We start from the raw sequence: 14,801 nt of genomic DNA on the forward strand, positions 1-14,801 counted from the left end.
AGTGTCCTATTCTGCACCGTGTGAGGGCTACTTGGTCCTCCCTCTTCTGAGTATAGTTAATTTTGTTTGGTTGTACACTTTGTTGAATTTCCCTGAGTTTGTTATTTTCTTGTAAATCCCAGTCCTCTTGCCATTTTTCTTGTATATAGCTCCTTATGAGGGGTCTTAAGTCTGTTGGTGGTATGTATATTGGTGTGACTGGTTGTTCTGCTGCTCTTTTGGCTATGATATCTGCTTCCTCATGTAACATTTTGTACAAATAATGGCCTTGAGGTATAAAAATGTGCAATTTGACCTAGACAAAGCATAACTTGTATTTACTTCTTTCATAGAAATTGTGTTGTAAAAGACATATTCAACAGTCAGCAACACATTTACACACATACATTAATATATACACTTGCCAGGGCTTACCCCTGTAGAACTATAAGGTCATGAATTTATAACTTATGGGTTTACACACTATATGACCTATACATATTGGGTGTGTTCGAAAAGCTCGTGAGCTCTCTACATAGGCAGCATTTTACATCATCCTGTGCGCGCTCCCGAGAATGAGGCTGTTCGAAATCCTAGATGCCTTAAAATCCTCACTTCTGAGGCATCTTATTATTTCAATGTTATTTTGGCTCAAGAACGAGTGAGCATCCGACGCTGCTTTAGTGATCAAGGCAATCCCAGAATTCTTCTCTCACAGAAAAATAAACATGGCTGACGGGGCGGAGAAAGGAATGGAGTTATTTTCAAACGTAAATAAAATATTACTGATTTTTAACTTGTATAAACTTGTACCGAGTGTTTTTATTTGCAAGTTCGGGCTTGTCAGGAAATTTAACCGTTATCGGTACATGAAGGAAGATGCTATATTGACGTTAGCGTGCTGTGCTAGCTCAGTTAATTGGTTTTAATGGCAAGATGCTAAACGCGAAATGTGAAACCCGATGGAATCGCTATCTAAGTAGTGCGTTCGAATAACCTGACTTATACGTCACTGACTTATTAGAATCCTCTCTACTAAGGCAGCTGCCTATGTAGACAGTAAGACAGCAAGGCAGCTCCCTAGGTTTTCGAACACACCCATTGTATTTATTTATTAGGATTTTAACGTCATGTTTTACACTTTGGTTACATTCATGACAGAACAGGTAGTTACTCGTTACACAGGATTCATCAGTTCTTAACTATTTAATGTCAATTTTATATCTCCAATTCACTTCACTTGCATGTCTTTGGACTGTGGGAGGAACTCTGAGCACCCGGAGGAAACCCACGCAGACACTGGGAGAACATGCAAACTACACAGAAAGGACCTGGACCGCTCCACTTGGGAGTCGAACCCAGGACCTTCTTGCTGTAAGGCAAAAGTGCTACCCACTGAGCCACCGTGCCATATGATCTATACACTAAAATAATTGTGTACACTTTCCAATAGAGTGTTGGACATCCAATCCAATGGGATCTCTGTGGGAATTAGTGTCCACTCAGTGATAAAAGATTCGTAAGGCCAGTCTCTGATGTTGGACAAGAAGGCCAGGCTCAGAAAAAGCAATCCAATTTATCCCAAAAATGTTCAGTAGAGAGCCCTCAGGTGGCACAGCGGTAAGACATGCCAGCACACCAAAGCTGACATCTCCAACTCGTCAGAACTTTGACTCAGCCTCTTTATTAATATTGTTATTAGTTGTATTTTTTATTTTGAGCCAGAGTTGGACTTGCTTGTATACTTTGGATCATTGTCCTGCTGCATAACCCAACTGCGCTTGAGCTTTAGGTCACAAACTAACAGTAAGACATCCTCCCCTTACTGTAAATAGCCCCAGACCGTCACACTACACCTTCATGTTTTACTGGTATTATGCTCTTATGGTAGAATGTGGTGTTAGCTTAACAGCAGATGTAATTGGACATTCCATTCTCCAAAAAACATGGGCATCATAATGGAGTCTCTGTGGAAATTAGTGTCCAGTGAGGTCAGTCTCTGATGTTAGACATGGTCTGGCTCAGAAAAAGCGCCTATCTGAACAATGATTGGCTTGTTCGTAAGGGTTGGATACTGGAGGGATTCCTCATAACTGATGCAATTACGACCTCACACAGAGACAGGGAATAATAGGATCAGTGCATAACTCTCCGTGTGCGAGACTGAGCACCATGTGAACTCATCTCGTGCAGGTGAAAAGATGCAGTCGCTACTGCACACGTGTCGGAGGGGGCGTGTCACGGCTCTCCTGGATCAGGAGTGAAGGTTAGCAGCAGTAGAGAGGAAGGAAAATGCAATCTGATATTTTGATATGATTAGATTTGGAGGACAATTAATAAAAAATGTAAAAGATCTTCAGTTTAACACCAAACTCATCAAATTATGTCTTTAAGGTCCCACTGTTACTCTTGCAACAGAGAAATATGCAGAAGAATCACAGCAATGGAGTCACTACAGCAGATTTACCTGCTGATATTAGTTAGTTTGTTTTTTTATTAGGATTTTAAGATCATGTTTTACACTTTAGTTACATTCATGACAGAAACGGTAGTTACTCATTACACAAGTTTCATCAGTTAACAAGGTTTTATCAAACACAGTCGTGGGCAATTTAGCATCTCCAATTCACCTTCCTTGCATGTCTTTGGACTGTGGGAGGAAACCGGAGTACCCGGAGGAAACCCACACAGACACGGGGACTGATATTAGTCAAAAAGATGGTAGACCCTAGCAAAAGTGGTGTTCTTGTGCCCTTGTCATGTAAGTTTTGTTCAATATAAAATTGTAGGAAAATAAGGTATAGAAAATGGAAGGCTGGTGTCTGCCAACATGAAGGTAGGTCATCACAATACTTACACACAGAAATCTTGCTGTGATTGTCTTTACTTGGGAGCATCTTCACTCCTCTGGACTTCAGCTCTGTCATCTTCTTTACTGCAAGACAAAAATGCATGGTTCATCATGACATTATGAGGACAACAGTAATATACAGTGTGTGTGTGTAAATATCAATGAACATAGATTATTTTTAGAGTCAGAGCACACAGGTGCTTCCAGCAGTACATTCTACAACAATCACGACTGAGAAAGAAAAATGACTAACTGCATTTGCTGGCATTAAAGTTTAGCGACTTAAGTTTGATTTGTGTTTAAACTAAACCCGGGGTATTTGTTCGGTTGGCTAAGGGAGACGGTTTATTTCCCAGCTGTCTTCACAGCATTCCATATATAAAATTAATAATAACAAAACAAAAAACCATTGCTGAGGCACTATAAATACAAACTGCAGGTATTCTGCACTAGTTATATAAAACTATGAATTACCTTTAACACTAAGTACTTTATTATGGAAAGGGCTGCACATGGGCACTGCTAGTTTGGTGGATAGATGGGGTGGTGGATTCTTTTCAAAATATTTGTATACCAATATAAACAAATTTTTAATAATGCTTATCTCTCAGTTATAATTTATTTGCAAATAAAAGTATCAGTTACATTAATGTTTAAGGCTTCAGTTGACAAATTACATTGTATGTTTGTCAAATTGATTTCTTGTACTACATGAAACATTTCTTTCCAAAACATCCATGTCCTTCTATCAAACAGGCAAGATAGATTATAGATGTATGTGTGTATACAGTGCTACAAATTACATAGTTAAAGTTTAACTTTCATCATATTTAGAACATTGTAGTCAGTGCTGCAATCTAGGACAGACAAATTTTTAATTCTTTTTATTATATTATTAATTATTTATTTATTTATTTATTTATTTATTTTATGCATTTTCTTCCCTTTTTCTCCCTATTTTTAGCACGTCCAATTTTTAACCAATTGCGTTATGCTTCCTCTCTACTGGAGCTGAGCCCTGCCCCGATTGAGGAGAGCGAGACTGTCACACACCCCCTCCGACATGTGTGCAGTAGCCGACTGCATTTTGTGCGATGCCAATCAGCTCTGTGCACGGAGAGCCACACCCTGATCAGCATTATTCCTTGACTCTGTGCAGACGCCATCAACCAGCCAGAAGAGATCGTAATTTGCTCAGTTATGAGGAACCCAGTCCGGCTCACCCTACCCTATGAACAACAGCCAATCGTTGTTCATGCAGCCGCCCAGCCCAGCCGGGTGGCAGAGCTGAGATTCGATACGATGCATTCGAAATCCCAGCTGGTGTGCTAGTTTGTTTTACCACTGCGCCACCTGAGCGATTTTTATTTTATTATTATTATTTTAGCCCTTGGAAGTCCCATTCAGTAAGTTGCACAGAAAAAGAACCTTTCAGGACAAATCCAACCTACTGCATAGGTTTGTTTATAAATTGCATGTAAAGTCAGGGATTTCAGTTATTTCAAGGGTGTTTGGTGGGAAAATGATGCGTCTAAAATACAGACCCTGACCATTAATTCTACTTTACAGGGATTTTACAGGGAGTTTAGAGGGAACTATGAAATCCAACACAGTTTTTATGCTCTGCCAGAATGTTGCCTTTAAACATGCTAAATATTTTTACAATATACAGTTAAAGGGGTGGCCATTTACATTTGACATGTAGTTCATATATTCTTAACTTTTAAGAGAATAAACAAGCTTGTTTAAATAAGCCCTTGAGATCCAGATACCCTCCTCCACAACCTAGAATGACTACAATATTTTCTCATATAAAAAGCGGATGTGTAAGTGACTGGTGAACAATATTCAATGGAAATTAACTGTTAACACGTGAGGCAAGCTCGCATCAGGGGAAGAGGGAATAAAGAAGGAGGGTCAATGGAACATCTAATTAAAGGCTTAGCTCTTCTTTCTGTTCTTCCACATTTTCTGGCAGTATTTGTATCAAACTGCAGACCTGTAATCCTATCTGATCGCTCTGATCTGCTTATAAAGGAGATAAAATTCCTCCAGATTCTGTTTCTGTTTTATTGCAGTTGAGTGTGCTAATTAGGATTATTGGCTCATCTTCTTTAAAGAGATCATCTGATCATTGGAATGTGATGAAAATGCAGTCTGTGAAGTAATGTAATGGTACATGGATTTATTTATTTTTTACTACTGTAACTTTAAGCTGGTACTATAATGGATGATTCGATTATCTTTGTCACCGCACTGTACATGAAGCAATAAATTAGGAGGATCATTGTTTTATTCCTTTTTTACTAACCACTGGTCATGGCAGATATGGCGTAACCCATATCCACATACTGACTGCAGTGCAGGGTATACATCCTGGACAGGGCTGCAATCTATCACAGATGACCGCAAATTAGTTATTCACTTACACACTTTCACCTACAGGAAATGTACCCTTCTTCATGTTTTTGAACACACAGACTTACAAAGAGTGCAGTAACCAAAGGCAGGGATCAAACCCCCAACACATAGGGCTATGTTAAAACTTGAATCAGCAACAACATCCCAAAACTTTAACTGGTAAGGAACAACTGCTTTACTGTGGTTGTCCATGTGCTTTTTAATAAATTAATGAATTAGCATTAACTTGCCCAGGTGGCACAGCAGGATATTCTGCTAGCATGCCAGCACCGAGGTTCGAAACTCGGCGTTGCCACCGGTCGGCTGGGCGCCATCTAGCGGGCATAATTGGCAGTTCCTGCAGCAGACACGGTTCTGCTAGGGCGGGATGACCAGACTATGTGAGTGGGGTCTTCAAACACTGTGTAAGGACCCTCATTGGTAGATAGAGAGGCGCCTGTGTGGAGTGCATGGGTGAAAAAGGTTTCCGCTATGGGCTGCACGCGGGTCGGAGGAGGCGTGAGCAGCAATATACCCACCTCGACTGCAATCAGGGATCCCCCAGCAATGGAAGACAAAATTTACTACACTTAATTGGGAGAAAATGCATAAATAAAAAAGAAAAAAAATAGCATTAAATTAAATAATGTATAATACAAACTAACAATATATAAAACAAACTTCGGATTTTGGTAATAAATGATCACTGTTTTTTTTGTGAACAGCTGGAATTCCAGTGTTTATTCCATTTTAATGCATCTAGGCAACCCTTACCTTGGTACTGTGCACTAAAGCCTCTCAGCTTGTGATTTCCATCAGTTGTGAAGTGGAGACGCAGCCAGTTCTTACTGCTTATAATGGGAGACGGGAGGTTAGGACCTGTAAACCTGCAACACACAATTTAAAAAGCACAATTTAGAGAGCAGCAACAACAATTGGCACGTTACAGCTTATTGCAATGTGAATCTTTCAGCAATGCATCTTGGTGCAATCCTCTCCGGAGGTAAATTATGTATAAGTGTACAGCCATTCACATGACCTTGAAGAGAACAGGATTAATTGGAGCAGTCGACCTTATTTCATTGCAACACTGTCAATTTCTGATGCCCGTGTGTCCATTGTAGGTGATTCCAACAGTGGAAAGGAGCATGGGCTCTTTGAGTATAGAAGGGTTTAAGGCAGTGTGTGTTATGACCTATTCACTTCATCACCAGTATTAAAATGATCTGCAATTTGTGCCACACTAGCCCTTCTGTTGGTCCATACCTAATCCCATACCCTTAATGTCCTCTGGCATCAACAAGTCTTGGCTACCCAACAACCTGTCAGTGGTTTTTGGCTTGTCCCTGCTTGGACCACTGTCTGTGGTCCAAAATACTACAATTGTTTTTAAGTACACCAAGTTATTTTGAAAATACTTTAAAACACCTCACTGGACATAACAATTTGGCCATTATCAAAGTCATTCAGGTCTTTATGCTGATCATATCAACAGCTTTTAACATTTGCAGTAACTACCATCAGCCCAACATGCACAATTAACACAAAAAAATGGTACTGCCTTTACACATGTACATGTACATGTACATTTACGGCATTTAGCAGACGCTTTTATCCAAAGCAACTTACAGTACTGTGACAGTATACAGTCTAAGCAATTGAGGGTTAAGGGCCTTGCTCAAGGGCCCAACAGTGCCAACCTACATATTATGTATAAAATCTACATTATAAGAGGAGGAAGGCATGTTTGGTTGTTATGGGGGGAGGGACGTAATACAGATGTAAATTGTAAATTCCTAAACATAAACGCTCTATCACTACACATCTGTTATTCTGAATGATTACATTTGTAAAGAAGCTTTGTTCTTATAAAACACTGATTATGCAATCTACTAAAAGCATACACTATACTAAAGCCCATCTTTATACAAGCAAATCAAGAAGTTTCAAGGGGTTTACATGAATTGGGGCTTATTATTAAGACAAAGCTGTTACTGTATATTAAATAATTATTGTGAGCCATGTTTCAGTGTGTCGAATGCTAAGCACATAAGCTGAAGGGAAAACAGAAAGCTTCCTGACAGAAATGCAGAGACTGAGCCTCAACGTGTGTACCAAACGTCAGATTTGGCTCAACGGGCTCCTTGACGAGAACAGGCGACTGCAGGAAAGCAGAACTGAGAGAGAGTCTGGAGAGAAAAGAAGGATCTAGAGCATTGTGCTCGAGCTGGCCAGCTTTTCTTGAAGCTCTGTTATTTACTGATTCGGCTGATGGTGTAATCAGCCTCTAATCTTAGACTTATCCTCATTAACTACCAATATGACTTTAGATACGCTGACAAAAGTGATGGGAGGAATCACAGACACAAGGGGACACTTTATCCGGGTACACAAAATTAGGAATGACACAAAAGATAAGAACTGTCTCATGAATTTAGTTTGATAGAATGCTGGGCCAATCAAGTATGTGCAGGTTGTCATAGTGCTTATTAAATTTTATTGTTATTTGTCACTAAAGAGTCCTGCTCACTACAGAAAGAATGTTTAATTTATTGTCATGCTTTCAGGTCTATCAACTTAACACAGATCAAAGAAAATTCCAGTAAAATGTTTTTAAAATATATTAGTCAGGAAAGGGTTATCTTAGCTATCTGTAAGAAAGACTCTGTAAGACTCCCCCAAACCACAGTAAGTAGAAAACCTTGTACATTAATCAATTTATATTGGCATTCTACTAGCCTGTCAATCACGTTTGAAAGCATTATTACAATCGCATTGGCACTTTTAATGGAACACAGGTGGGGAATATATATACTTTGAATTTCAGTTGTAGCTGGCGTTCTCTTGATCTCTATTATAATGTCCATTGTCAAGCTGCTTTATTGACTGTAATGTTTTACAATGCTGTCTTATAGAAACATCTCCAAAATGCACCGTTCAATTTTCTATGTAGATAGTAAGTCCACTATTAGCAGGTGGCAGCAAAGAACAATTGTTGTTTAGATAAATCAGCACCACAGGGAAATAATAATGGAAAATAAAATGTTCCCTGAACGCTACGACCACCACGGTGCCTTGCTGTGAGGCTGAAACCACAGGAAGCCACAAATACTCATTTTAATAAACATTAGTAGAATTGAGCCTATTAACTAAAACAAAACCCATGCTCCTGAGAAATGAGGCCCTCGTTCAAAGTCACATTAAAACGAGTGCATAACAATGATTATAAAAGTAAAGAGTTTGTTTGCAGTTCTTGATATACCTTTACAGATTAAATAATGACTGCATTGCAATTACTATTGTTTATTATTATTATTATTATTATTACATTTAATCATTTACTTGAAAATAGTCAACAAAGCAAAAAAAGGTTAGTCATTTAATTTGCATTAATATTAGGTTCGACTTCTTCTATTATTATTATTATTATTATTATTATTATTATTATTATTATTATAACAGTTTAAATACATTTGATTGTAGTTTCTCAAGTCATTTAATTGGCATTAATATTAGGTTATTATTATTATTATTATTGTTGTTGTTGTTTTGTTATTATTATTATTATTATTATTATTATTATTATTATAACAGTTTAAATACATTTGATTGTAGTTTCTCAAGTAATTTTATTGGCATTAATATTAAGTTGTTATTATTATTATTATTATTGTTTTGTTATTATTATTATTATTATATTTATTCTTATCATTATTAATATTGTTATTATTATTATTATGATTATTATTACAGTTTAAATACATTTGATTGTTTAATTAAAAGTAGTTTCTCAAGTCATTTTATTGGCATTAATATTAGGTTATTATTATTATTATTATTAAAATTATTATTATTATTTTATTATTATTAATATAGCTATTATTATTATTATTAAAATTATTATTACTGTTACAGTTTAAATACATTTGATTAATTAAAAGTAGTTTCTCAAGTAATTTTATTGGCATTAATATTAGGTCATTGTTATTATTATTATTATTATTATTATTATATTTAATTGTTTACTTGAAAATAGTTTTTTCAGGTCAGCAAAGTAAAAAAAGGTTAGTAATTTAATTTTCATTAATATTGGTTCGTCTTCTATTATTATTATTATTATTATTATTATTATTATTATTGTTAGTAGTTTCTCAAATCATTTTATTGGCATTAATATTAGGTTATTATTATTATTAGTAGTAGTAGTAGTAGAAATAGTAGTAGTAGCAGTACTGGATGTAGATATTAATATAAAAGTTATTCTTAATGTATTTTTAAATTAAACTTTAAGCTTACATGCTCTCCAGTTATTAGTGCGATCTTACAAATATTTGCTATAAATACATTTTGCATATAGCTAGTTTGTGATCAGATTTGACTGTACGCAACTTTGATAAAGGGCAATGCAATGCTTGGCTGCCCACCATTCTTCCCCTCAACTCAAAACTTTTTATTTATTTTTTATTTATTTTTGAAGCATCTGGGACTGAGGCTATATTGGAGGCAATTCAGTGGAAAGACAGAGATATACAACTTTAGCCACTGACATGATATAATCACGTTCTGACAGCTCTCATGACCGTCTTACAGGTTAAAGTTCAAACTTACACAGATTTGCCCCATCTCTGTTTCTTCAAAATGCTTCGAGGATAGTTGGTGCTCTCTGATGTACTGGGAAAATTGTTCATACAATAACTGGCAGGCATGGAGAGATGGCGAGAACAAGATTAATCCTTTCCACAGAATCAATCACCCACAGGTCTAGCTTTACTGAAATTAGTTTTCTTCTTCGGGTCCACATTATTTATTTATTTAATGCTGTACCCCCACCGATCCTTTGAGAGCTGCCGAAATAATGGAAGTGGCATTGAGTTCTGACAACTTGTCACATGATATTAGTCGTGATTTACGATACCAACTGCTGGACAGATAAAGTAAGTTTCACTTCAGATTGTTTTATTACTTTATTATTAGGGCGTATAACAATGTAAAGATCCAATGCAAGACAATAAATGGATTGTAACAAGAATTTCACTTTATCTTCCTAAATTTAGAAGCTTAAAGTAATTATCTTCTACTTTTTACTTCTGGATGAATGGGCAAAAATTCTCACAGACACACTTTAAAATCTTGTAGAAAGCCTTCCCAAAAGAGTGGACACTATTATAGCTACAAAGAGGGAGCAACTATACATTAATGCCTATGGATGTAGAATGCTCCTCTGTAGATGTAATGTGTAGATGCCTCAATGTCCCTCTGTTTGTAAGCATATTTGTTTAAAAGTCATGGTTTTCTCTGGATGTAAAAGCTTAGAATACCTACTTTTGAGCAATGTAAAAAAATAGCTTACTTTATTTGTTGCCTCAAAGAGTCTCGCCACTCGGGTGGTGCAGCAGTAAAACACGCTAGCACACCAGAGCTAGGTATTTGGAATACATTTGTTACGGGAAGGGTGGGTGGTGGACCCAAGAGCAGAGCTCTAGATTAATTTATTTTTACTAATATATAATAAAATTGATGTATGAGGTGTAGTGAGTGTGCTTGTGTACTTTGAGTTGATGTGTCTGAGGCTGGATTCGAACCAGCAACTCAGGGAACCAGGGAGCTGCACTTTACCACTACTCTACAAGAGGAGTGGCAAAGCACATGAAAAAAAAAGGCGGGAACGGCAAACAAAGGAAACGCCAAAAAATGGCGTGCTCAAACAAAGGGAGCTACTGCTAACTAAATCAACACAAAATAACCCTCAGCCACTAGGCTGGAAATACTCTTAACTAAAACTGTTATTTTTTGTTAATAAATATCTCAGTCTATAATTCTTTACTTTTCTCTTCCTTTCCTCTTTCTTTTCTTTTACTTTTCTTTTACTTTTCTTTTACTTTTCTTTTACTTTTCTTTTACTTTTCTTTTCTCTTTCTTTTCTCTTTCTTCTTTTGCAAAGTACCTTACCGTCTGCCCCTCTACAAAGGTGCAGCACTGAGCACGGTTTGTGTGAGTCTTTTATGCAGCACCCTGCAGGTGTGCCTGATTAGCACTAATCAGTGCTAAGGCTTCTGGGAACTGGAGCTCTGAGAGCTGCTCCCAGCTGCTCTCTTACTGCGCCGCCCCGGCCCCCTGCTGGTGGCCGGTGGTATGGCTTGACCTCTTACAACATTGTATCGAATATCAGCTCTGCCATCCAGCTGGGCTCGGCGGCCACATGAACAACGATTGGCTGTAGTTCATACGGGGTGGGAGTTGGTTGGGACCTAATAACCGAAGCAATTACAACCCCTGCTGGCTGATTGATGGCGTCTGCACAGAGTCGAGGGATAATATGTTGATCAGGGTGTGGCTCTCCATACACAAAGCTGATCCACAAAGGAACTCGCCTAGTGCAGGTGAAAAGATGCAGTCGGTACTGCACAAGTGTCAGAGGGGGCGTGTGTCAGTTGCAAAGCTCCTCAGTCAGCAGTGGAGGGTTGTATCGGTGGAGGTGAAGCGTAACGCAGTCAGGGTAATTGGATACGACTAGATTAGGGGAGAAAATTGGGGGGGGGGGGGGGATTAAGAGAAAAAGAGAAAAAAAAGTAAATTCTGATAAATTATAGCATTTATATTTTCTAATAATGTATCTTTATCAACCCTGTCAATTGTATACTAAAATCCCAGTACTATTTGTTTTAAATTAAATGTGCATTAAAAATCATTGTGCTTTGTTTTTACTGTAAAACAAAAGTCTGCAATAAATTGCAGTGCCAAAAAAAAAGAAAAGACATAAAAAAACAACAAACCTTAGCTTGTATTCTTCAAAATGAAAATTTATATCTATATCAAAAATTAAGACGATAGTTCAGCATTAGAAATGTAATGTAAAATAAGCACATAACACAAGTTTCGTGTGCACTTCAGAGGAACATGGTGACAACAACCCGGGGTTCAAAATGCATGAGTCACACTCCCATAGCTGTAAATTATTAAAGATGGCACAGTGTGGAACTTGTTATTAAATTAGCGATAACAAAAATCACCCATTAAGAAGGAACATAAGATTATACTCAATTTTACTGTCATTTGAAAGTGATCTTTTATTAAATTCTTGTTGCTTGGCCCTCGGAAAATCTATAGCTGGACCACTAAGCAGCCCAACAATCTTTCTAGCAACAGCAGAGAGCAAGCCTTTTTAAATTAACTCTTTAAATCCAACACAAAATGATCAGGCAGATATTAATTTATTTTATTACAGTGGTACCTTCTAACTCAACGTCCCCTAAACTCAAAATCTTTGAAACTCAACACCCTTTGTCGAGAAATTTGTACCATTAAACTCAACATTTCCCTTAAACTCACCGTGTTTACCTTTTTTTAATGCTTGATTTAATTTCAAATTAACAATGAACAGCCACTTTGTTCAGCGCTTTGCTTGAGTGGTGCAGTAAGACGTCATTGAAATACGCATATAAGACGAATCTGCATTTGTGTAAAGTAACTGTCAAATCCACACTGAAAGCTCCACATGTATGTGTTCAGATGGATTTTTTCCTGTTTCACTTTTAAACTTGTGTTACAGCTCGGGCTTCTGAGAAATTGAAATAATCAGCTTTTTTTGAGAGAGTCTAAAACGCTTATCATTAAAAAAAGCTTAACGTAACTTAATGTATTAAAATGATGACATAGAAACACTAAACCTCTCTTAATTATTACTGCTCATAAGTTCTCTCCACTACTGGAATTCCTTGCTCATTTTAGTACAATAAGTCGTGTTAAGCTTTGTGTAACAGTTATTTATGATTTATCATATTAATTTACATATTTGTTTAGATCTATTTCTTTAAATGTTAATAGATTAAATGAAATTAGAACCAAACACTTTTATAAAAGCGCTAAACCCAACACTCAAAACTAGACACACAGCGACTTCAGACTCGACTCGGACTCGTTTCAAATGACTCAAATGCCGCAAAAAAATGAGTCCTTAGCGTCAGCGTGTGTTAACATTAGTAATGTATGACAATTTTATATATATATATATATATACGGTATATATATATATATATATATGTATATATATATATATATATATATATATATATATATATACAGTGTATCACAAAAGTGAGTACACCCCTCACATTTCTGCAGATATTTAAGTATATCTTTTCATGGGACAACACTGACAGAATGACACTTTGACACAATGAAAAGTAGTCTGTGTGCAGCTTATATAACAGTGTAAATTTATTCTTCCCTCAAAATAACTCAATATACAGCCATTAATGTCTAAACCACCGGCAACAAAAGTGAGTACACCCCTAAGTGAAAGTTCCTGAAGTGTCAATATTTTGTGTGGCCACCATTATTTCCCAGAACTGCCTTAACTCTCCTGGGCATGGAGTTTACCAGAGCTTCACAGGTTGCCACTGGAATGCTTTTCCACTCCTCCATGACGACATCACGAAGCTGGCGGATATTCGAGACTTTGCGCTCCTCCACCTTCCGCTTGAGGATGCCCCAAAGATGTTCTATTGGGTTTAGGTCTGGAGACATGCTTGGCCAGTCCATCACCTTTACCCTCAGCCTCTTCAATAAAGCAGTGGTCGTCTTAGAGGTGTGTTTGGGGTCATTATCATGCTGGAACACTGCCCTGCGACCCAGTTTCCGGAGGGAGGGGATCATGCTCTGCTCAGTATTTCACAGTACATATTGGAGTTCATGTGTCCCTCAATGAAATGTAACTCCCCAACACCTGCTGCACTCATGCAGCCTCAGACCATGGCATTCCCACCACCATGCTTGACTGTAGGCATGACACACTTATCTTTGTACTCCTCACCTGATTGCCGCCACACATGCTTGAGACCATCTGAACCAAACAAATTAATCTTGGTCTCATCAGACCATAGGACATGGTTCCAGTAATCCATGTCCTTTGTTGACATGTCTTCAGCAAACTGTTTGCGGGCTTTCTTGTGTAGAGACTTCAGAAGAGGCTTCCTTCTGGGGTGACAGCCATGCAGACCAATTTGATGTAGTGTGCGGCGTATGGTCTGAGCACTGACAGGCTGACCCCCCACCTTTTCAATCTCTGCAGCAATGCTGACAGCACTCCTGCGCCTATCTTTCAAAGACAGCAGTTGGATGTGACGCTGAGCACGTGCACTCAGCTTCTTTGGACGACCAACGCGAGGTCTGTTCTGAGTGGACCCTGCTCTTTTAAAACGCTGGATGATCTTGGCCACTGTGCTGCAGCTCACTTTCAGGGTGTTGGCAATCTTCTTGTAGTCTTGGCCATCTTCATGTAGCGCAACAATTCGTCTTTTAAGATCCTCAGAGAGTTCTTTGCCATGAGGTGCCATGTTGGAACTTTCAGTGACCAGTATGAGAGAGTGTGAGAGCTGTACCACTAAATTGAACACACCTGCTCCCTATGCACACCCGAGACCTAGTAACACTAGCGAGTCACATGACATTTTGGAGGGAAAATGACAAGCAGTGCTCAATTTGGACATTTAGGGGTGTAGTCTCTTAGGGGTGTACTCACTTTTGTTGCCGGTGGTTTAGACATTAATGGCTGTATATTGAGTTATTTTGA

The 14,801-nt window shown here is 37.8% G+C and overlaps 1 protein-coding gene across 1 annotated transcript in view; it reads right to left on the reverse strand.

Annotated features, from left to right (window-relative positions):
* The window catches only part of csmd2 (CUB and Sushi multiple domains 2), a 472,613-nt gene that overhangs the window by 216,726 nt on the left and 241,086 nt on the right, over positions 1-14,801 (reverse strand). The window contains exons 6-7 of the mRNA XM_063014411.1: positions 6,005-6,117; positions 2,837-2,914 (exon numbers count right to left, since the gene is read on the reverse strand). Coding sequence (XP_062870481.1) covers positions 2,837-2,914; positions 6,005-6,117 — 191 coding nt within the window. The remainder of the gene's footprint in view (positions 1-2,836; positions 2,915-6,004; positions 6,118-14,801) is intronic.

The sequence above is a fragment of the Trichomycterus rosablanca genome, chromosome 2 (genome assembly GCF_030014385.1).
Source record: "Trichomycterus rosablanca isolate fTriRos1 chromosome 2, fTriRos1.hap1, whole genome shotgun sequence".
Lineage (NCBI taxonomy): Eukaryota > Metazoa > Chordata > Actinopteri > Siluriformes > Trichomycteridae > Trichomycterus > Trichomycterus rosablanca.